This window comes from Thermobia domestica, chromosome 8 (genome assembly GCF_964235325.1).
Source record: "Thermobia domestica chromosome 8, izTheDome1.hap1.1, whole genome shotgun sequence".
Lineage (NCBI taxonomy): Eukaryota > Metazoa > Arthropoda > Insecta > Zygentoma > Lepismatidae > Thermobia > Thermobia domestica.
This window is the reverse complement of record NC_137461.1, coordinates 190,606,511-190,632,750: the sequence shown is the minus strand read 5'-3', so window position 1 is coordinate 190,632,750 and position 26,240 is coordinate 190,606,511. Positions and strand designations below refer to the sequence as shown.

The 26,240-nt window shown below is 36.7% G+C and overlaps 1 protein-coding gene across 2 annotated transcripts in view; it reads left to right on the top strand.

The window, feature by feature from the left end:
* The window catches only part of CAHbeta (carbonic anhydrase beta), a 197,355-nt gene that overhangs the window by 59,332 nt on the left and 111,783 nt on the right, over nucleotides 1–26,240 (top strand). For both annotated transcript variants that reach the window (XM_081769338.1, XM_081769340.1), the window contains exon 2: nucleotides 25,510–25,594. In XM_081769338.1, coding sequence (XP_081625464.1) covers nucleotides 25,510–25,594 — 85 coding nt within the window. The remainder of the gene's footprint in view (nucleotides 1–25,509; nucleotides 25,595–26,240) is intronic.

Below are 26,240 nucleotides of genomic sequence, written 5' to 3'. Positions count from 1 at the left end.
AGAATTTATTCTCAAGTCGTCTGTTTGGTTTCTGAAGAACCGTACGAAGAACAGGATACAGAAGAAGACTGGGTACAGTGTTTATGTTGTGAGAAGTGGTCTCATTGGTCGTGTTCCGAGAGAAATCCGTACTACATCTGTATAGATTATAGACATTGACTGCCACAGTGAAAATGAGTGAAGCGATGTTCAAGCTGTAGATTTGATAGCATTAAATTTCTGAATCAAGTCCGATTGTTGCAACTTACCCCAGATGATGTTGCAATTTACCCCATGGGTGGGGCAAGTGTCAACAGTCGGACTTAGTTCAAACAGTGGATGCTATCAAAACTGCCGTTCGATGTTTTGCACTTCTCTTTTTTTGGTATGTAGTTAAGGCATGTACCTTTTAGTACACTCAATATAGTTTTTATATCTATAATAATTTTCGAGTAAAAAAAAGACCTGAAAATTGTTGCAACTAGCCCCATCTTCCCCTACAATCACTTTTTCAAAAAAAAAATGTATAAAGCCAGTAAAGCAATTAACATGTAGGTCTATTTTCGAAGATAATATAGGAATTTTTCGTGCTGCTAATTATTTATTTTTAAAAAATCAGATGCTGAAACCAATCGATATAGCGCAGTTTAAGCAATTCAGTTTGTTTTATTTAAAAAGAAAACTCTCTATTTACAAATTTGATTGTTCCTATGTATTAGAGCAGTCTTCGAAAAATCAGTGCCTATTGTATTTCTAAAATATAGCTGGAGCCGCGGTGGGTCAGTGGTAGAGCGTTCACCCCTGGTGCATGGGGTCTCGGGTTCAAACCCTGCTCCCGCCAAGTGAACTTTGTGGTCGATAAACGCCGTGTGCGTGGATATTCTCGGGGTTCTCCCGTTTCCTCCCACTTTCTTCATTCCACCATTCCATTCCTTTCTCATAATCACCGTCTCCTTCAGCCTAACCGGCATAAGCGTGGGACGTAAAACCCAAAGATTTCATTTCATTTTCTAAAATATAGCTGTATTGATTTATTGGTATATATTTACCTTCAGTTTGTTTGAGAGAAAATTATTACAAGAACTAAAAAGTGTTTCTCTAGTAAATACGTTTTCATAGTTTAGCTATTTACGTTACTAAACAAATTTGGTTTTTTTAATACATAAAATGGCGCCCGTATATATATAGGGTGTAACTTAATTAATATAACAAACGTCGTTAGGTGATTCCTGACACCGAAATAAAACAAAAACTATACAACAACCTGGGTGTAACACCCGAAAATTTGTCGGAAAAATGTATAAACCGCCATAACTCATGAACAAAACGTCGGATTGAAGTCGGGCAAAAGAATGTTCATTGTTTTTAGTCGTAGATTCGATTAGTGTACAGTGACGATGCAAGGATGACTTCCAAAGAAACTGGAGCATTCCTTTGAGTATTTTATCAAACGTTGAATGAAGAAATGATCAATCAAGTACAAGATTTAACATTAAAAAATAATAGTGCATCGTTCAAGTTAGAAGAACACTCAGAATTCGAAAGAAAGAGAGATACACATGTGTGATTCATCTATTTTGTCTCAGTACATAATGACGTCTCGGAAGAAGATTTTAAATGGAACGAAGTCTTTAACGTATCACACTTATATCTTCTAGGCTAATGGTAACGGATGATAAATGAACGGCTTCCTGTCCAAGAGTGTGTGAAAAAGGAAAAATAACTTTGATCCAGATTAGGTTTAAAACGACTGTGCATAGGACAGTCAGGCGGCATGTAAATAAATATAACATCGAAAAATGCAAAGATCATATGTGATGAACGAGTGTACAAGGAATTCTCCACATGACCCAGGGATTCAAAATATTGTGTGAATAGATATGGGGCAAAAGTAAGCTGCATTAAACGGTTTCTTCCTCGTAATATGTAATTCCGTGGAATATGGTACTTCTGTGCACAGAAGCAACAAAAGTGGGGAAACAAGGGATGTTGTACACGTTGCATAACGATACCAAGAAGTGCGCTGGAATAGTATACTTGATTTATCCGTTAGATGAATCTTCTCCCAGGAATACTTTTGATGGCGTTTTCCCCTTCCTTCGAGTTGGCAAACCTCAACTTTTCCCTGAGCTATGAAAAACTTCATTGCTATTGTGAATATACCAAAATACTATCCTAGTGTAGACCACTTACATTTTGATTTTATCATTGCCGGAGAAATTTTCTCAAAGGAAGCTCGTTGAAAGTACATTTTTAAAAAAGGATAGTCTTTTTTCGACATTCTAATGTACATACCTTAGAGCTGTATGGAATACCTACACGGAGGAATACCTACGGAACTATCGTCCCTTGTGTGCCAATTGCGAGTGGCTTACAGAAGGCTGTCTTGAAGTTTTATTGTGGAATGGCTTCAGTTAGCATGGCTGAGTTGTAATAAGCATCTACGCAACTTGTGAGTGATATACATAGTCAGATGCTCTACTGTTACACGTGTAATTACTGTATAACAGGATGGGAAATGTTGTGTTCAACGGTAGAGGGTTGTGTCCAGGTATTTAAGGTCGTGTAAAAGTGTAGACGTTGGTGTTTAAGTAAAATTGATTGTGTTAACCTGTACACGCCTGCGCGATGGAAGATTACCCTGTCCACGAGCTGGCAGATATGCAACTCATTTATGGAGTAGCAAAGGGCAATAGCCCAGAAGTGAGGCGTTTACATCGTGACCGTCGCCCTCAAAAGAGAGTAACTTTCCTTGTATTTTTCCACGCCTCCATATTCGACTTCGAGAGAGGGGTCCCTTCGGTTTCTCGTACGTGAAATCGGAGGAAATAGCCCCATATGGACAGCTGAACTTGAAGACAGCGTACGTCGAATGATCAAAACCGTCTTGAAACTATCATGTGTATGGCGTAAAAACCCACATGCAACTCTAGTAAACGATCAGCAGCAGAAATTTGGTGTGGTGTGGTGGATAATTTTGTGGTAGGATCTTATTTATTATCGGTCTGCCTGTGTGGGAGTACGTATCTTTTATTTTTACGTAATTGTCTCCCAAAATTGATAGAACATGTGCCCTTGAACATAAGACAGCAGATGTGATTTCAGTATGATAGTACACCTGCACATTTTGACAGGAATATGCTGACTTACCTAAATGAAAAATTCCCAGATTGGGAGAGAAAAACGTGTTATGACAACCTCGTTCATTCTACCTCACGCTGCTTGATTTTTTATTTCGGGGATACGTATGAAACTCCGGCCACGACAGTCGAAGAACTTGTAGCTCGATGTAATATAGCTGCGGCAATCATCTACGAAATTTCAGATGTGCTTGATCACAGGCGGAAAAATTTGCTTCGCCGATGTCATCTTTGCAATGCGGTCAACGGTCGACAATATCAGACTGTGAACTGTTATTCTTCATAGCTGTCTCGTGTACACATACTGCATTGCGCAAATACTGTACAAGGTACCTCTGAGTATTTCACAGTTATCCTACCTTGTACGAAACAGAATAAATCGATAATTTGAAATTGTATTTCTTTCTTTCCTTGTGCAACACGCGCAACACCTTGAGTATCGTCGAATTTCATTCCTTCTGTACTCGTAGTTATTATCTCCCACGGATTTACGCATTACGGGGAGGAAATCTTTTAATCTAGCTTACTTTGGCTCAAATTATATTCACATAATTTGTGGGAATCACTGTTGTTATGTGAAGAATCCCTTATACTCTAGTTCATCGTACATGATCTTTTGCCCCTGACTGTCTTATGCACAGTCGTTATAAACCTACTCTGGATCAAAGTTATTTTTTTCTCATTTTTACACACTCTTAAGTTGAACAGGAAGCCGTTGATTGATCATCCGTTACCATTGGCATAGAAGTTATAATTATGATAAGCTAAAGACTTCGTTTCATTTAAATTCTTCTTCCGAGTCCAGGAATCACCTCCAGACGTTCATTACATTAATGAAGTTACACACTATATATATAATGATAAAAAATAATACCGATATTAGTGTCGATGAAATAGTATTTGGAGTCACTCAGACGAACAGTAACACTCCCGATGCAGTTTAAATCCATACTCAGATTCCATTGCCCTTTATGCTCAAAATGAAACTATTCTCCCCGTGCGAAGAACGGGTATTCTGTTAATAATTTATTATTAAACATCACACCATAAAATACAAAGTGTATCACGTAATGTACACGTTATACTGTTACTTGCTTAATGTATAAATGGAGGATGAAGGACTATTATTGGATCAAAAGATCCAATATATTTCAGACAATAAATTTCTTGTAGGCTTTATATCTGGAGAACAACATATAGTGTACCCAAACCTAAACTATGACTGAACTCAGTATGATGTGCTTAGTGCCTGAATAAAACGAAAGCTCGATTTAGGGGCCATTCAAAAATTCTGTTGCCCTTGATCCAAAAAATCTAATATATTTCATTCAATAAAAAAAAAAATATTGTACGTCTTATATCTGAAGAACTACATATAGTGCAGCCAAACCAAAACTATCACTTAACTCAGCATGATGTGCTTATTCCGAAAGTAATACGAAACCTTGATTTAGGGACCGTCCAAACGTTTGTAGCCCCTGATCCAAAAAGTCCAATATATTTCATTCAATCAATAATTTTATTGTATGTCTTATATATGGAGAACTACATATAGTGTAACCCAACCCAAGATATCACTTAACTCAGTGTGATATGCTTATTGCGTAAAAAATATGAAAAGTCGATTTAGGGACTGTCCAAAAATTTTGTGGCCCGTTATAAAAAAAAATCCAAAATATTTAATTAATCGAAATTTTTCTTGTACTCCTTATACCTGGAGAACTACATATCTGGAGAAAACTCGATTTAGAGACCGTTCGAATATTTTATGGTAACTGATCCAAAAATTAATATTAGCCAAGATCATAATACTTTGATCCATTTTTTAGATCATTCCTAAAATTCTTGTTTTTATCCAATCTTTCTTTTAAACAGTATCACTCTCTTTGTTCTCAATTTGAAATTTATCAAGCAATTATAAAGCATTGCTTATTATCCAATTTGTATTCGGTGTAGAGCTTCAATTTTCTCAAAGTTTCAAATAAGATAATAAAATATGATTTACTATCGGAATTCGTGTCAGGTATTATTATTACTTTTATTGGTGTTTTCCTTTCTTTCAATTGTTAAAACAAGAAACTACCTTGCACTGTCATAAAATATGTGCTCTTTTCCAATAGCATAATAAGTGCTCATATAATTTTGAACTTTAAAATTAAGGATTGAATCAGTACAAGAAGTACAATTTGGATAACGAATGACTTATAATTGATGTTTAGTGGCGTACTGAAGTAAAGGGATTAAGGACTTTGAAACCCCCCTTGAGCAAGGTATTATGCAAAATTAAGCACGTTTATCATATTAGCACGTTTATATATATAAACACTTGATATTATATAAACTTGTGTTCCTAAAGCCCCTGAACCCCCTAAACATTTGCGTAGAGTACTGATTGTGTTTCTCTTATTATTTTAACCGTTTTATGCTTTGAACGAAATTTGAAGTGCAGGAACCCTGTGAAGGTGACCACCTTTACTATAAAAATTTCTTTAATGGTTCTTAGTTTTTCTTCAAAACAATCAATAACGAACGAAAAATAAATGATTGAGTTTGATTTTAAATCGAAATTTGAAATACCACCAAAAAGTTGGCCCACCCAACCTTATTTTGTAAATGACTCTTAATAATTTTCAAAACAAACTATTTCCTCTTCAAAGCAATCAATAAGAAAGGAAAACATGTTATTAGCTTGAGTATTGAATCGATATTTAAAAGCAGAAAAAACAGTATGAAGTTGACCACCAAATGTATCCTGGAAATAGATATATTTTACTGGTTGTTTTGAAACAAGTGATTTTTTCTTCAAAATAAGCAAACTGCCCCGAAACAAATCACCTTCATCAACATTATTTCTTAATTATATTCTTATGTTTTTCGAATCAAATTACTTTTCTTCCAAACAAGCAACAACAAATCCATATCAAACGATTGATTTTGGTCTTGAATCGAAATTTGTAAGTAAAGGAATCAGATTGAATTTGATCACATTCTAAATTTATTTTGTAAATCTCTTTCTCTATTTTTTCGAAACAAGCGATTTGCTCTTAAAAACAACCAATAAGAAACGCTTGGCTTCGGTTTTGATTCGAGACTTTAAAGTGGAGCCAATATGAAATTCCATCACCCATTTCTCTTGATAAGACTCTTTATGTTTTTCGAAACAGACTATTCTTTTTCAAAATAATTAGTAGCATACGCATATCAAACAATTGATTTTGATTTTCAATCAAAATTTTAAGTGGAGGAACAAGGGTAAATTTGGCCATATACCAACTTTATTTTGTAAACATCTCTTTATGTTTTAAGAAAGATACGATTTTTAATATTTTTCTTCAAAAAAGTCAATAACAAACGAAAAACAAACGATTGGCTTCCGATTTCAATTCGAAATTTGAAAGGAGGCAACTTAACATAGGTGCATTGCTTCGCTTAAAAAAAAAAAAAAAATCCAAACGCAAATTCTAAGCCTACAGTTTTAAAATTGCAGTTACATGTACATACTTCAACTTAGTATACATAAAAAATTACAGCATTATAAAAATATCAGACAAATAATATTATTTATTCGGTATTGAAAACCTCGAATCAACTATTGGAGTTATTTAGCGTATTTTTTTTTAATATCACAAAATTAAAGGTGTGTTTATTACGGCATGGATATATTACGCACAATATTTTTATACAATTTGTATATATATATATATATATATATATATATATATATATATATATATATATATATATATATATATATATATATATATAATTTTTTTAAAAATATACCATTTAGAATTATTTATCCTTACAATTTTTTATATCCACAAATTCAAGGTGAGGGATATGCGATATTGATATTTTCAGAAAGTGTTGACCACCCTACAGAATGTCGATCCTGTGCCGTGTCGATCCTGTGCCGTGTCGATCCTATGCCGTGTCGATCCTGTGCCGTGTCGATCCTATGCCGTGTCGGCCCTGTGCCGTTTCGGTCCTATGCCGTGTCGATCCTACGCCGTTTCGTTCCTATGCCGTTTCGATCGTATGACGGTTCTCTCCTATATATCCTTGAGAAAATAATTGTTACTTAATATTGCGTAATTATAAAATAATGTATTTTTTATTATTTCGATCGTATGAAAGTTCTGCTGTCGATCCTATGCCGTGTCGATCCTGTGCCGTTTCGGTTCTGTGCCGTGTCGATCCTATGCCGTGTCGATCCTACGCCGTGTCGATCCTATGCCGTGTCGATCCTACGCCGTGTCGATCCTATGCCGTGTCGATCCTACGCCGTGTCGGTCCTGTGCATGTAACCCCTAATGATCTATTCTAGTGCAATCGTTAGTGCATCGTTAGTGCTTCTAGAAAACATTAAATGTTTGTATGAAATTTGATATTTCTGAAGTTGGTCCCACCAGAAATCTTGAATAAATCCCAAAATATGGTAATGCTAACCTTAATGCTTAGTGCATTTAAGTGCACTAACGATGCAATAACAATTGTCTTTAACTGCATGTTTCTACCTCTATTTGAATAGAATTTGATATTTCTGAAGTTGGCCCCCATCTAAAATCTTGAATAAATCCCAAAATATTGTAGCACTAACGTCAGTGTTTAGTATTTTAAGTGCACTAACGATGCACTAACGATTGCCGTTAACTCTATGTTCCTATCTCTATTTGTATAGAATTTGAAATTACTGAAGTTGCCCATCCCACCAAAAATCTTGAATGAATTCCAAAATATGGTAGCACCAACGATAGTGCTTAGTACGTTTAAGTGCACTAACGATGCACTAACGTTTGCCATTAACCCCATGTTCCTATCCCTATTTGTATAGAATTTGATATTTCTGAAGTTGACCCCACCAAATTTATTGAATAAATCTCAAAATATAGTAGCGCTAACGTTAGTGCTTAGTGCGAATAAGTGCACTAATGATGCACTAATGATTGCTGTTAACATGTTTCTACCTTAATTTGTATAGAATTTGATATTTCTGAAATTGGCCCCCCCACCAAAAATCTTGAATAAATCCCAAAATATGATAGCACTAACGTTAGTGCTTAGTGCTTATAAGCACACTAACGATTCCCGTTAACTCAATGTTTCTATCTCTATTTGTATTGAATTTGATGTTTCTGAATTTTGCCCCCCACTTTAAAACTATTATAACTTCGTACCGGAAGTGGTACAAACGAAAATTTTTGCGGTACATTCCGGCACATAGCACAGACAATTGGTATAGGTTTTGTTTCGAAATTCCAAGTAGAGAGGCTGTCGTTTCTCCAGCCCTCCCACTTTAAAACCCTTATAACTTCGTACCGGAAGTGGTACAAACGAAAACTTTTGCGGTACATTCTGGCACAAACGTAGCACAAACGATTGGCATAGGTTTTGTTTTGAAATTCCAAGGTTGGAGGCTGCCGTTTCTCCAGCCCCCCCACATTAAAACCCTTATAACTTCGTACCGGAAGTGGTACAAACGAAAATTTTTGCGGTACATTCCGGCACAAACGTAGCACAAACGATTGGCATAGGGTTTGTTTCGAAATCCCAAGGTTGGAGGCTTCCGTTTCTCCAGCTCCCCCACTTATAAACCCTTATAACTTCGTACCGGAAGTGGTACAAACGAAAATTTTTGCGGTACATTCCGGCACAAACGTAGCACAAACGATTGGCATAGGTTTTGTTTTGAAATTCTTGGGTGGGAGGCTGCCGTTTCGCCAGCCCTCCCACTTTAAAACCCTTATAACTTCGTACCGGAAGTGGTACAAACGAAAATGTTTGCGGTATATTCCGGCACAAACGTAGCACAAACGATTGGCATAGGTTTTGTTTCGAAATTCCAAGGAAGGGGTTGCCGTTTCCGCAGCCCTCACATTAAAACTCTTATAACTTCGTACCGGAAGTGGTACAAACGAAATTTTTTGCGGTACATTCCGGCACAAACTTAGCACAAACGATTGGCATAGGTTTAGTTTTGAAATTTCTAGGTGGCGGGCTGCCGTTTCCCCACCTCCCCACTTTAAAACCCTTATAACTTCGTACCGGAAGTAGTACAAACGAAAATTTTTGCGGTACATTCCGGCACAAACGTAGCACAAACGATTGGCATAGGTTTTGTTTCGAAATTCCAAGTTTGGAGGCTGCCGTTTCTCCAGCCCCCCCCCCCCACTTTAAAACCCTTATAACTTCGTACCGAAAGTGGTACAAACGAAAATGTTTACTGTACATTCCGGCACAAACGTAGCACAAACGATTGGCATATTTTTTGTTTCGAAATTCCAAGTTTGGAGGCTGCCGTTTCTCCAGCCCCCCCACTTTAAAACCCTTATAACTTCGTACCGGAAGTGGTACAAACGAAAATTTTTGCGGTACATTCAGGCACAAACGTAGCACAAACGATTGCCATAGGGTTTGTTTCGAAATTCCAAGTTTGGAGGCTGCCGTTTCTCCAGCCCCCCCACTTTAAAACCCTTATAACTTCGTACCGGAAGTGGTACAAACGAAAATTTTTGCGGTACATTCCGGCACAAACGTAGCACAAACGATTGGCATAGGTTTTGTTTTGAAATTCCTAGGTGGGGGGCTGCCGTTTCCCCAGCCCCCCCACTTTAAAACCCTTATAACTTCGTACCGGAAGTGGTACAAACGAAAATTTTTGCGGTACATTCCGGCACAAACGTAGCACAAACGGTTGGCATAGGTTTCGTTTCGAAATTCCAAGGTGGGGGGGCTGCCGTTTCCCCAGCCCCCCACTTTAAAACTATTATAACTTCGTACCGGAAGTGGTACAAACGAAAATTTTTGCGGTACATTCCGGCACAAACGATTGGCATAGGTTTTTTTTCGAAACTCCAAGGTGGGGGGGCTGGCGAAATGCACCTGAACACGCCCGTTAGCAGCCTGCTCACAACAATCTTTACGTGGTTACACGCGCCGTTAGCAATTTGCTCACGGTGACCATTACATACCCTTTCACTCCAGAACCATGCGCCTGACTGGCAAAACTGGTCAGGGTCAGGTAGAGGTGGGGTGGGTACGGGATAACTCGGCCCCTCCGCCCCTATTGTCTTAGAATAAGGAAGTGAGGTGTTTTGCAAAACTGCGGCAATTTGCCGCGGGTGCGTGTAACGACGCGTTAAATAATGCAGGGAAGTTTGGATTGCGCTGGAAATTATCTACGTGATATACTGGTTCCTCTCAAGATCGTTAGGTTGTCGTCTGCCAGATCTACAGACGTTGTAGTATGGAAAAGAAGTGGTGTCGATTGCACGCCCTTACTTTCACATTGTGTTAAGAAGTTGAATAAAGCAAGAAATCGCTTTGCAGCTCTGTTATATTAAAGCTGTGAACAAATTGAAAAGTGTGTATTTTTCTACGCACTAATATTGGTACAGGAAAGGCATAAGTGTGACAGAAGTGCATATTAATAAACCTGAACCGTCAATTTTGGGGGTTTCCGTGACTGGTAAAATAAAAGTACTATTTGCCAATGTTGGACACCGTCCATTTTTGGTAGAGTTTGAAAATGTCTGAATAACACAAATGTTCACTGTAAAAGTAGCATAAAAGCTATATGAACAAATTGCCTCAAAGCAACTGATACCTTATGACGTTTACCAGTAATGGACAGTGGGTGTATATTACTGGTGTCAGCAACTTTGGTCCAATTATGGACATTTTCGATACATTCCAGTTCGTATATACGGGGTGATTCGAAACAACTACAAGCTTGGGAGGTGATTCTAGAGGTCAAAAGAGTAACGAAATGTGTCTGGAGTTGTTTCCTATGGTGCCTCGTTCCGTTGCTAGGACCCATTAATGAGTCCAAATGTGTATGGTATATTTGGTTTTTCTGCAACTGTGGCTGAACGTAAGGCAATGAAAAGATGTGGGATATTGGCAAGAATTTGTACAGGACCTATTCGTAAGATAACTTTCCGGCATTGGACCGTTGGAATTCAGAATCAGACATACAAACTAACGGCCCAATTAGATATCACAGTTTCAAGTTGAGCCATTTATTTCCATGTCTGATTTCCAACGGACAAATACCGGGATGTTATTTTACGAATAGCTCCTACACAACTTCTTGCCAACATCCCACACCATTCTCGTTCCTCATGTTTAGCCCTAGTTGCCGGAACGCCGAAAATACAATTAAATTGCGAACTCCTGAAGGGGCCCTACCAATGGCACGAAACTCCAAAGAAAAACATATCAAATAAATGTTTCTCTCATGTAGAATAAATGTTATTTCAACGAGCGACTTCAGAACAGCTGTAACAGTTATTGAGTCTCAAATTTCATGAGAAAAGCTATTACTATTTAAACGTTGTTTGAGGACGTGCAACCATGGAATGGACCCAACGAAGATACATCTCTGTTTTATCTTTGGAAGGAATTAGTCACAAAGCTACGAGTCAGTGCAAACCGAAGACGTATCTCATATGAATGATGTTGTTCAACTTGTGCAAGATATTTCTGCACCTACCCACGACAATATTTTGCCAAATCCAACACAAGGAGATTTGGATGAATCTTTCAGAGTTGGGTCTTATTCAGACCGTAAATCTCGCAGCAGGTGACGTGTCGGATAGTTTGTTCCTATTCTCTGAAACAATGCCTATACTTGCTCAACATTCTTTCGTATTTACAGAAATCCAGGCATCTGTACGGCAGTTTCCTTGATGGAATTTCACACAACGGACACCTCTTGAGAAACCACAGAAGCCAAAAATTCAGAACCATCAGCAGTTGCTTCCTTATCAGCTACATCCCACAATTCAGTATGATGTGATCCCGATCCAGCTCCTTTCAAAAGCGCTCTCTTTTGAGCCGAGAACAAACCGAAGTTGTCCAAACGAAGGAAGGAGCGAATTTCGACTGTACAGTGAATCAAAACTTAAAGAATACGCCAGAATTTAGCAGAAGAAGTTACAAAGAAAACGTGTAATAGTGTTGAAGAGAGAAGAAAAGTGACGCGCAGAACAAATAAGTATGAGACGTAAAGAGAACTCCAAATAGAGCAAAACATCCTTAAACAACTTTTCTTTCGCATCTGTATTGAAAAATGATGTCGGTATCTTTCAGAATAGCCTTTTGCTTTGTTGTTTATTTTTGCAATAATAAAAGTGGTATTTATTTTCACAAATCGTTCCCAAACTCATGCAATTTCTTATGAACATTTGGATCTTTCATTTCGTTTTCACGCAAGTACTGGTTTTGCTTAACGTTTTTCGAGTGCAAAATAAATGAACAACCTACGCCTAAATATTGGTTACGTACTAAATTAAATTTCTATTTCCATCAATGGGTTATCCACTTTTTAAATGACCATCACTGGTTACAAAAATAGGGTTACAAGAACAATTCAAATAGTACATTCTACTCGTTTTCTATAGCAGTAATGACTACGATTTAATACACGCAGGTGTAAACTAGCCTACCACTACTAAACAACAAGATTACTACAATTCTCTTCCATATACAACATATTTTGTCAGAAGTGCTCTTAATAGTATCCATGGCTGGGGTGTTTCCCTTAGGAGTACTCACCAGCAGCAGAAACAGAAGAAAAAATACAACAGAAGAGATGCACTACCACAGCTAAATCGCCTTTTTTATTCACTTATAGAATTCTTATTATCTCATTACTTCACTTGGTTGCTTCATTCTATTTCCGTTCAGTCAGCAATCTGCAAACTTTACATTTTTTCTCTTCTTTTCGTTTCATAGAGGGAATAATCTGAGCAAGCGCAAAATACAATACCTTCTTGCTTCCAACATTGCTTCTACACTGCGACTTACCTGATTGCCTATTACGTCATTTTCTTTTTCCTATACAGGATGTCCATAAAATCGGGATTCTAGTTATTTTATACAGAGGGACCATACATTCACGTACTTTATTGCCTTCTTTTCAGAAAGATACTCCCGAATCTAGTCTCGATTTTCATTCTTCATCATTTTAACGCTCATAATTATAAATTTGTGCCCCATACTTTGTGAGTCCCATTATAATGATAAAGATCGACCATTGCACTCGGACGTTTCACTGTCGTTTCTCTGTTAGAGAGGATAACTTAATCGGCGCTTGTTGTCAAGACTGACACCACTCAAATACAAACAGATCCTAATGGACATGATACTACAACAGATACCGAACATGGAATGATACCGTTACTGATGGAATTCGGACTATACCCATGATTAGTTACAGTATGGGCCTACATGTATTAAAATAGAGTGACAGTATTTTTTACCGCTCTGAGGGAGATCATAACGATGTAAATTTTAAAAACTTCAATACAACTATTTCAAGTCATTTTTCCATTTTTAGTGTCTTCATAATGCATCATCTGTGTTTTTCAAATATAATCAATCATGTGGATTTGTTGCACTGTGGGGGCTGTAAGGATTCGTACCATCCAGTATGTATTACTTCTTTAAGCACATAATTGTAAAACACGTGCTATTGTTTATAAAGCAGATGATACGGAAGAAAACGACGAAACCGACGTGGTGAAATCCGAAGATGGACGAATCACCACGAAATCATCTATAAAAGAAGACCAGGAGAGGACCAAATTATCAGTTGACCACTGATCACTTACCCGACATTGTGAGGTCGCATTGGACAAAGTTTTCCTACATACATAATTTCCTGAAGCTGCGTTGGGCAAAGGACGATCCCTATAAACCATCTCCCATAGTTGTGGAGATTCCTTTATAAAATCCTGGAGGTGTATTGGGCAAAAGTATTACCCGTACATACCTAATTCCAACCTTTATCAACTGAAGCACCTTTACTTGTGTTAAGAACTAATATTGAAACACTTATTTTGTATCTTTACAAAGAAACTTTGTAATTATTCTATAGAGGATTATTTTATAATAAGATTTGTGAAGGACTCTTATTGACTCTACCAAGAGACATTATAAGATATGTAGTAGGAGCAACGGAATACAATACGCTGCTTTGTTTACGTAAAGCATGACAGTACAGGCGAGCAAAATAATTGCCTTTCCCAACGTAATCGTACCCTTTAACTTGACAATGTCATTCAACCTCTAAACATAAACTTTTAGAAACATGTTCAAATGTTTTATCTGCATAATGTAAAAGAAACTTATTATTTCAAGAGAATAAACAGACTAAACACAATATTCATAACTTTGTATCGAGTTTTATTATTTGTATATATCATATACTAGTGCTTTAGTTTTATTCGGTCTTTTCATTTCTCACTTTAGAGTATGAGCATTTTCTGCATTACAGTATTATTCACACACAGACCGATTGCATTTCAAATCGTCCAAGCAAAGCAAAATTGGTCCCCATCATTATCTCAGATTTCATTCACAATTTTATATGAAATCTATATGCAATATTATTAGACCCGTATTTTTTGTTTTTGCTGAAAAAAAAATCGTTATACAGCCTTCCAAAATAACTCGAAAAACTGAATGACTTGTCAAATTAAAAGTTTTATTGTAGAAAAACGAGTGTGAGTAGTAACATAATCACAATAGTAGGAAGAATATAAAGTAATGTGTTTCGGTGGAGGGACAAAATTCGTCTGTTGGTCCATTGGGAATCGCGCAATTCACTCGCAATGTTTCCACCTTTGGTGAAAATTTTGCTAAATTAAAACATTTTTATCTCTGTACTCACAAACCATATCAACCATCTGCTTCTAACATCGAAATCTACTCGATAAGCTCTCTTGATAATGTTAAGGATTTACGTTTCTGATTATTATATCCTACGTTATAGTATGATCGAAAGCTGAAAATTTCATTAAGACGCCATGTTTAGCCGCCATTTTCTCAAAAAACCCATCGAACAAAAATTTGAATTTTTTACAACTATTGGAGAAGTACCTACGTATTTAATATCTGTTAACTGTTCATGCGGCTGCAGCCTCTAACGTTTGCAATTAATTACTAAAATTTCGATTTTTGTACTTGGAATGTAAATATTTCCTATTGGGATTTAGGTCCTGTACACAAGACGATTCGAAAGGCAGTATAAAAATTTTGAGAGTTGAAATGAAATCAAAAATGAAATCTTTAAGTTTTACGTCCCACGGTTATGCTAAAGGAGACGGTGATTATGAGAAATGAATGAAATGGTGGAATGAAGAAAGTGGGAGGAAACGGGAGAACCCCGAGAAAACCCACGCACACGGTGTTTGTCCACCACAAAGTTAACGTGGCGGGAGCAGGGTTTGAACCCTGGACCCCAAGCACCAGAGGTGAACGCTCTACCACTAAGCCACCGCGGCCCCCAATTTTGAGAGTTGAATCCTGACATCAAATTATGTAGGAAAGTTTCTAGTCGAATTCCGCTTGTCATTAGCCATTAGTCAAATTCCGCTTCGTTTTCGAGTTACAAGGTTTGCAACTCGGGACCCAAACATCGCTCGCGACAATGGAAAAAAATGAAATGAAATCTTTGAGTTTTACGTCCCACGGTTATGCCGGTTAGGCTAAATGAGACGGTGATTATGAGAAATGAATGAAATGGCGGAATGAAGAAAGTGGGAAGAAACGGAAGATCCCGAGAAAACCCACGAACACGGTGTTTGTCCACCACAAAGTCCACACGGCGCGAGCTGGGATCGAACCAGGGACCCCAAGTACCGGAGAAGAATGCTCTACCACTGAGCCACCGCGCCCCCCGCGACAATGGAAAATAAAATATTATTTGGCGTTAAATCAAAAACTATGCTTTAAAGTTATGATGAAATTAAGAAAGTTGATTTGTATCAATATGATGATTTTTACGTAAGCAATGGCGATGCAATTTGGCTTGTAGTGTTGCCAACTTGGTAGAATTTTTATTTGTTTTCACATGTCACTATGTGGCTTGTATTTAATATTTGGTGTTCATTTGTGATTGTAAACATTTTATGAAGCAGAAGCACAATTTTCTCAACATCACAGTTTTCGAAAGTTTACATGTATTTCATTAAAACTTGGACCCCCCTGTTTTAACGCAGAGATCTGAAAAAAATCTGGTAAATACTACTCGGTGGGCGGAATGTTTGTGCACAATTCCAATTTTCCAGGTGCAAAAGTAAGCCCGCCAAAAAAAAAATATACCGACAATGTCCCATATTCCCGTGTACAGAGGGAAATTTTTAAACATTCCCTGAAACATCCCTAATTACTCTAGGGTCATGTTTCGCCCATCATTCTCTTCAGAATAGAACTGCCTTTCATGCGGTACCATTCACTTGTCCCCATCATGTATCTAAGGCGGGAAAAGCCGGTGAAAGTGATTTTTTGGTAAAAATTTCCCTTTTTCAAGGTTTAGCCCCTCTGTACCCCCCTGTTTTAACGCAGAAATCTGAAAAAATCTGGTAAATACTACTTGGCGGACTGAATGTTTGTGCACAATTTCAGTCTTCTAGGTGCAAAAATAAGCCCGCAAAAAAATAATACCGAAAATGTCCAAAATTCCCCTGTGCAGAAGTATATTTTGATAAAAAAATTCCCTGACAGTTCCGTAATTACCCTAGGGCCATGTGTCGCACATCATTCTCTTCAGAATAGAACTGCCTTTCAGGCGGTACCATTCACTTGTCTCCATCTTGTATCTAAGGCGGGAAAATCGCGAAGAAAGGATTTTTTGGTAAAAATATCCCTTTTTTCAACTTTTAGACCCTCTGGATCCCCCCTGTCTTAACGCAGAAATCTGAAAAAAAATCTGGTAAATACTACTCGGTGGACTGCATGTTTGTGCAAAATTTCAATCTTCTACGTGCAAAAATAAGCCCGCGAAAACTACATAAACCCCTCCCAAAAATATTACACGAAAATATATATTTTAGAATTATGACGTCATCACCTCCTATGTCTCGACGCAGGAAGGTGTGAAACCATACGTAATGTCTTCTACAATGCCTCTGGACTTGAAAAACAAAAAAACAAAAAAAAAACGGACGAAAAAGTTCAAATAGGAGAGTTATAACGCAATGTACCATGAAACACCCCGTATGGTACAAATTGTACCATAGGATCTCCATGCCTGAATCAGGGAGATGCGTTATAGCCAACTTTGTCCTGGAATATGCTATAAGGAATATCAGAGATAGCAACCAGGGCCTAGAGTTGAATGGTGCTTACTAGGTTATGGCGTATACTGATGATGTAAATTTAATAGAAGATGATAGGAGAAAAACAGAAAGAAATGAAGAGGTCGTATTAAACTCTTGCAGGGACATAGGACATAGAAGTGAATACCGAGAAAACTAAATACATGAAAGTTCGTCGGGATCGGAAGTATCCATGCGGCAAATTATGGATGCGTTAAAATTTCGAATAATACTTTTGATAAAGTAGATACTTTCAAATACCTAGGATCAATATTAACAGACGAAAAGCATATTCACGAAGAAATCAAATGTCGACTAAAAGCAGGGAATTCGTGTTACTATTCAGTTTAAAATCCCTTGTCGTCGCGAATTCTGTCGAGAAATTTAAAGCGTAAAATACAGGGTGTATGAAAACAACACCAACAACGTTTGGGAGGTGATTTCTGACACCAAGATAAGACAAAAAGCATAGACCAACTTGGGTATATAAATGCTTCCTTTCGGAGTTTTAGGCTGCCGATAACATGAAAACATGAACTTTAAAGCCCCATAGCTACAAAACTATAGGACCTACCACAGTCGGGTCAAGGCTTCACTTAGTAATATGTGGGCTATCCAAAAATATATGTTTCAGAATCCTAAGGTACTCACGAAACAATTTTTATAGTGGGAATTTGGCAATGAGCATATAATTTGAAGTGCTCTTCAACTATCTCTATAAGAATTCTTGCGGAAGTACCGCAGGATTCTGAAACTTGAATATTTGGATAGGGCACATACTAGTTTCTAAGTGAAGTCTTGACCAGACTACGGTAGGTTCCATAGTTTTGGACCTTTAAAATTCAATTTTTCGTTTTCGGCAGCCTATAACTCCGAAAGGAAGCATTTGTACATCCAGGATGGTCTATACTTTTTGTCTTATCTTGGTGTCAGGAATCACCTTCCAAACGTTGTCAGAGTTGTTTTGAAACACCTCTATAAAACGATGATCATGCCTGTCTTTCTGTATGGTTGCGAAAAATGGTCACTTACTCTGAGGGAAGAACATAGACTGAAAGCATGACTGAGTACAAGTTCCTGAGATTAATATTTGGAACCAAGAGAAACGGGAATGTTTAATGGCGGAAACTTCATAACAAAGAACTACGGTACATATTTTATACGGTTTACCAAACATTGTTAGGGTCATCAAGTCTAGGAGGCTCAGGTGGGCAGGTCAAGCAGCCATGACGGAAGAAAGTAGGAACTCTTTCAAAGTCTTAACTGGAAGACCAATCGGAAAACGGCCATTAGGAAGGCCTAGGCGCAGATGGGAAGACAATATTAAGATTGATCTCGAAGAAATAGGAATACAAAGTAGAAATTGGATTCAGTTGGCTAAGAATAGAAGTCAATGGAGAGCTTTTGTGAATACGGCATTGAACTTTCGGGTTCCATAGGCCATAGAGTGAGTGAGTTATTTAGTGTGAATAACAACGGAGAAGTCCTTTTACAGTAAGGACTGTATTAAATGTGTTGATTATGCTAAAAGGCATAAGAGGATTGTGTACAGAAAGAATCGTCGACAAAAATTTTACCCTGCGGTAAAATATATAAATTGCGTGCAGCGTGTGTGCTCAAACTTACAGTAACATTAGGGAAGGATTATCATCTGTGTAAAGGGTGCTTTGAATATTTACCGTGAAGAACGTGAATGTGTAATATTGATGACCAAGGAAGAAAATGTAAAGATGAAATTATGCACTGGGAAGATGAAGGTTCTTCTGAATGTAGATTTGGAAACCCTTAACCAGAATTGAACGCACTAAACTTAATTGTGTCGCCATTAAAGTGGCCGTCATCAGTGAAACCTAGACTAGAGCGAAGGATTTATCTCTCAAAATGTTTCATACTGGCTTCCAAATCGCCTTGTTTCCAGGACAAAAATTATCATCCTCCCCTAATAGTACGTTTGGGCAAACAGGGTGTATGCAATCCAATTATTTTACCGCAAGATAAAACTTTTGTCGACAATCCTTTCTGTACACCATCCTCGTATGTCTTTTAGCATAATCAACACATTTAATACGGTCCTTACTGTAACGAAATCCTACATTGTTATTCACAAAACACTGTAATTAGTGCACTACAATGTCATGTTGCCAGTGAAAACAATTTTCATGCTTCCAGAGAACATCAAGATGATGTTCACGACACCATATCACGTAACGAACTGTGTCGTGGTTGCAGCAAAACTTCTTGAACAAGTTCGAAATTGTTGCGTTGAGCTACGAAAGAATAAAAAAGAAAATTTCTTCTTATTTTTATTATTATTACAACTTACACAAACGTAGATTTTATTCGACGTTTTGGTTTTGCTAATGATGGTAAACATCAAGTGAAATTCACACTCAATGTTGCAAACTAACAATAACGCACGAGATAAAACCTTTTTAATGAAATACATGTAAGTTTTTGAAAATTGATGATGTGGAGAAAATTGTACTTCATGTAATATTAACAATTGTTAATGAACACCAAATATTAAATAAAAACCCCGTAGTGATATTTAAAAATAAATAAAAGTTCTACCAAGTTGGCAATACTGCCGACCGAATTACATCGCCCTTACCAACACAAAAGTCGTCATATTAATACAAATCAACTTTCTGAATTTCATCATAACTTTAACGCATAGTTTCTGATTTGACGCGAAATATATGCTTTGTTTTCCATTTGTCGCGAGCCGATCTTTGGGTCGCAAGTTGGAAAACCTGTAACTCGAAAAGAAAGCGAAATTTGACAGATATTTATAGGAACTGTTCTAGCTTATTTGATGCCAGGATTCAATTTTCAAATTTTTTATACTGCCTTTCGAATCGTCTTGTGTACAGGACCTAAATCCCAATAGGAAATATTTACATTCCAAGTACAAAAATCGAAATTTCAATAATTAATTGCAAACGTTAGAGGCTGCAGCCGTATGAACAGTTAACGGATATTAAATACGTAGGTACTTCTCCAATAGTTGTAAAAAATTCAAATTTTTGTTCGATGGGTTTTTTGAGAAAATGGCGGCTAAACATGGCGTCTTAATGAAATTTTCAGCTTTTCATCTTACTGTAACGTAGGATATAATAATCAGAAACGTAAATCCTTTACATTTTCAAGATACCTTATCGAGTAGATTTCGATGCTAGAATCAAATAGTTGATATGGCTCTTGAGGACAGAAATAAAAATGTTTTAATTTAGCAAAATTTTCACCAAAGTTGGCAACATTGAGAGTGAATTGCGCGATTCCCATTGGACCAACAGTCGAATTTCGCCCCTGTACCGAAACACACTGCCTCATATTCTTCCTACTATTGTGATTATGTTACTACTCACACTCGTTTTTCTACAATAAAACTTTTAATTTGACATGTTTTTCAGTTTTTCGAGCAATCCGAGGGAAGGCAGCCATTTTGGAAGGCTGTATATCGAAGGAGAATTTGTTTTTAGCAAAAAGAAAAATATGGGTCTACTAACTTTGTATGTAGTTTCTCATTTTAAAAAATAAACTAAATCTCAGAGTCGTGTGGACGATTTGAAATTGAATCACTCGACATATTTTCCATTAAAGGATCTTTCGCTATTATATACTATAATAAGATAATAAAGTAATTATTGAGCAGAACAAACCAATTGTGTTATTTAACTAATATATTCTGACAATTTCACCAGCTAAACGGCTTCATCAGACACTATCTCATGATCTATAGTGTGTGGTGAAGTAAAGCGTTTAGTGGTGAAAGTATCACAAGATATTACTGTAATTTATAGTAAAATTAGAATTTTTGAAAATTGTCCTTGACTTACATTTTGTTTTATTTCATTAAGAGTTGTATACTGAGGGACAAGAGAGGTTCATAATTTACACTAGAATTAACTATCTCAGAGCCTCTCAAACTAGGGATATGAAACTTTGTATACACATTTCTCATTCAAAATAAATGGACATATATTAACATTTTCCAAAACTTCGCTTTTATGGAAGGAAAGGGAACGTTTGAAAAATTATTTTATTCATATTCAAATCATCGTTACTTATCTCATCATCATAGAAAACTAAACAGTTAGAAATTAATTGTTGAACATAATTAATATTGTCATTGAGCAGAGATTTTATCATGTTATTTTCGTTAAATTGCGTAAGGAGAGAGAGAGTTCAAAATTTATACCAGAAGTAAAGTCTCGTGAGACAGTTATCTCATGAGACGTTTAAGTTAAAAAAATGAAACTGGGTGCTTATATTTGTAATTTAAAATTAGTAGATATCTATTGTAGTGTTTTAAAAATTCCGCCTTTAAGAAGGGGAAGGGACAATTTCTACAATGAGTTTCTTCACTTCGAATAAAATACCATCCCATTATTATGAAAGAAATTCTTAATCATTTGAAATAATGTCTAGAACATAATTAGCACAGCTCGAAATGAGATTTTATCATGTTATTTTCATTAAAATGTGTATTGAGGGGGAACGTGGGATCAAAATTATGCCAACGAACTGAATATCTTTAATGTTAGGACGAAGAAGTTTTGTATATAGACTCTCCCTTAAAAATAAGATGACACATGCTGCAACGTTTTGAAAATTCCATCCTTAAGGAGAGAATGGTTCAATTTCTATAATTGATTTCTCAATATATAAAACTTACATCGCTATTGCCGATCTCATTACGGGAAAACGAATGAATCGTTTGAGTTGACTGGATTTTGAGTTTAACGTCCCATTCAGCAGCGAGTCTATATGAGACGTGGACCTACTTATTAACGTGGAATCCGAACCACATGAGCTCCCGCCGGGAATCGAACCCGGGTCTCCCACGCCAAAGGCGCGTACGCTAACCGCTTAGCCACGAAGGAGCTCCGAATGAATCGTTTGAAATGACTTTTGAACATGGAACTTGGTCACCTATTGATAAAAAGTTTGGTGGTTCGCCCCCACTCCGGAGTACTTTTAGTGTTTTTTTTTTCTCTCACTTTAATGTAAACAAATCACGCATATGGGAGATTTAACATATTTTGGGTGAGTAGTTTTGTGGTTCATTTGCGTTTTGTCGCGCCTATGCCGCTGGTAGAACGCTGGTCATATATTTTTTAGAACGGAAGTTGGCCACAGCGGATCGTCGCTGTAGGGCATCCAGTTTTTGCCGAGGGATCGCTAGTTGCCCATCGCTGGTTCACCGACGCTTTCGGCACAGGGTAGCTTTAGTTTCACGTTGTTTACATTATAACTTTTCTTTTTCTAAATTTCACAAAAAAGTCCATACAAAATAAAGTAATAAACAGATAATATATAAAAAATAGGTTTGAGTGCGCGGGCCACACATCATGTCTTCGCGGGTCAACGGTTAGAGATTTTGATTTCCTCAATATCGAGTAGACTGGATGAAATGTTTAACTCGACAATCTGCAATATATATTAATAGCTCATGAAAGAATATAAAGAAATACCCGAAGAGATATATATAACCGTCTCCCTTAGCCTAGCCGGTATGACCATGAGACGTAAAACGTAGACGTAAGCATTTCGTTTCATTTCCGAAGAGATATATTTAAACTATAGTTCCTCGTAATATTTAGCCTCAATGCTCAGGCAGGGCGTTAAACTTCCTTATATCTAAGTGCTGCAACAACATCCACTAATACTACTTCTATCACTCATTTTCAACAATTTACTTTGACAATTTAATTTCAATTCTCTTGACTATTATTTCTACATGACACGTTCTATTTTATTATGACGAAAACAAGAGTTTTACAACATTGGAATTTCAAAAGTTTGCAATTTTTCGGAAGACACTTAATACCGAGTTTTTCATCGTTAATAAACAGCTATATCTTAGACTAGTGGGATAAGCGTTGATTTCACATCCCGGTGGTACTGGGTTCGATTCCCTTTGGGTAAATAAAGGAATTTTTTATCATTTGTAATATTCATACTTCCCATACACATAGAAAATAATCAGCTTCTGTCAGTCTTAGTGTTGAAATGACTTTCTTCAGTGCACTCGCAATAGGAAAGGGAACTGCGAGTCATAACTACAAGATGACGTCAGCCATATCGACCTTGACTCGTACTGTCTGAGAACGTAACTTGTTTAGCGAACAATTGATGAATACGTAAGGCATATCGTTAGTATGGGTCAAAAATAGGACTGGTAAAACATAAACGTTAGTTTCCCAGCAATTGCTTGTACGTTTCTGCTACTGCTAGAAATATTAATGTTTTAAGCAATTCACTATTTCAGATACGTTTCAACCAACAAAAGGACATGAAATCCAATCAAAAACTTCATAAAATATAAAATATGTGGCCAAGTCTCGACTTTTCAATAATAATAATAATAATAATAATACAGGAAAAACAGAATTACAATACCAATTACGTAAACAATATCTTCCAATAAAGAAAATAATAAGTGCCAAAACGGGATTCGAACCCCGTTCTGTTCCATACGATTTCCATCCTTTACCACTCCATTACAAATTACTCATACAAAGATAAGAAAATAAACTAGTAGTTACGGAAGATAAAAATAGAACTTTCTGCTTCTACACATGTTGATACAATTCAAAGAATGAGAAAATAATATCTCCTGTCTTCTTTTCTTTGGAAATTACAAGTTAAGGTGAGCAGGACTAGTAATTTAAATCGGGACCATCGTTAAAAGCTATGAGATAGTTTCAAATAGAGGACTTTTCGTGATGTTTCCCTAATTGACGAATATCCATATAACTTGTTTTTGAGTTAAAGAAGGAAATCTCGAGTAAATCATTGTGACATTCGCATAAGCAAAGTCTCCTGATACGAACATTAGTATCTTGTATATAGTCTTACATGAAATGATTTTAACTAGCTAATAGTTTGAGTGGAATTTAAAGTGACGCGGTAGATAAGTGGCGCGGTAGCGTATTGAAGTTCTATTCGGCGGACCCGAGTTCTAATCCCGTCCACGTTAAAACATTTTTCAAATGTTTCAATATCAATTTCAATGCGTACTCGGTGTGGCAAGCAAGATTTTCTCCTCACCAGATAGAGAAAGATGTTGGAATGAGGATAATTGGAGAATATCCGTCAATATAGGCAATCCAGCAGTTTTTCTAGATTTGATATTTTCATCTACTTTCAAGCATTTTTTGATTCATGCGTGGTCAGTATTTTTAATTGTCTGAGCATACAGTATATAATGAAATAATACATCACATACAGAGCAATATTGAATATAATATATGTTCATTGGACAACACGATCCGACCCATAGAGATTCATCTCAGAATGGAGAACTGTTTCGTTAGTCACCTATTTTACAAGTTTACCTTCATAAACACCTGGGTTAGTGCTACCAACTGCTGTCCGTGCCGAGAAAAGTTTCGTGTAAATGGCATCTCTCCCGGCGTTCTCACAGCTGCAAATGATCTGGACCCCAAGTAATGGAATTAGAGTACTCAGGGGAGATACTTTTGCTGGCGACTGTACAGCAAAACGTCCTAAAACCCGTTTTCGTAACTTAGAATTTTTCACTGCACTTAATATTACATAGAGCAGACTGAAGATTAGTATTTTCTTTCAATGTGTAAATATTTATATTAAAGCAAATTTCCATCAGATGAATCAGTAGTGCGCACCGCTTAAAGTTTCAAGATAATCGATGACGAACTTTATCGTGGGTAATAAATTTGCGCACATTGAGAGATCTCTTGTGTATTCTCAAATGTTTACGAGAAGAGGCTTTTAATTTACTCCATACCTCCCCTCAACTCTGAAATAACGGTAGACAACCTATAATTTACCGATTAGAAAATATGCATGTGTACTTTTGCAAGATGCAATAGTATTTACGCAGAAAAATCCGTACTTGTCCCTCGTATTTGTCAAACAAAGGAAATTCCAACTACGTCCCCTGTATCATAAGCTTATGTGTGAGAACAGCGGCCTTTCAGTGTAATTCGAATAGACGAACTGGGCCTTGTTTTGAACACCCCAAATGTTAACATAATACAACGTATATATCTTGATTGTTGCGGATAATCAGTCAGTGGAAAGTCAGCTGAGCTTCTTCAGGCAATATCAACGTTGGTCTTTCTAAAGTGCTGCTGCTACTTTAAAATCTAGAATGTAAGGATCATAATACACATGGAATACACATGGAATAGAGTACTTTCAGAGAAATTTAGATATTTGAATAGACTTTAACTGTTCAAGCATACTGTAAATTTGTTAACGAAGGTAAACTAACTTCGAGACTCTGTCAATTTCAGCCAAAAGCTGTATTCATTACATGCATGGACAGTCGAATGATACCCACCAGATTCACTCAGACAAATGTTGGAGACATGTTTATAGGTAAGTGAATATCATTAAGGAAGTACTTTCCTTCATCTCTTGCCTGTTGTAAATTTTCAGTTCAGTAAGCACTAAAGTTATTTTAGGACCTTCCTGTGTTAAGAAAAGACTAAAGAAAGAAAATAAATTCACAATAATCAATTATTAAGCACCAAATTCCCTGTAAAATTTCATTGCTATCACGCAGTCTCTTGATATAGCCAATTTAGGGGTCTAGGAAAATTCAGTGTAAGAAAACTCGGTGTGGGAAAATTCGGTATACAGAAAAATCGGTGTACGGAAAACTCGGTGTGGGGAAATTTAGGTGTAAGGTAGATTCGGTGTAATACATATTGAATACTACCACTTACGATAATTTACGACACTTCATATTGTGAAAACGAAAACCATAAAATGTAACGATTACCTATTTCAAGAAAAGCATTTTTTTTTTTTTTTTTTAATTTTTGCCTTGAGTCCAATACCCCTTTCATGTCTTTGGGGGGGTATTACTATGAACTACTTTTCATCACACAATAAAGCTGACACTTTTTGTCAGAAATAAAACAATTACAACTATAAGTTCAGTATAGGAACAACTAAAAACACCTTTCCTATAGTACATCATAGAACATATACAAGGTGATTCTTTTAAAACTCATGGGTT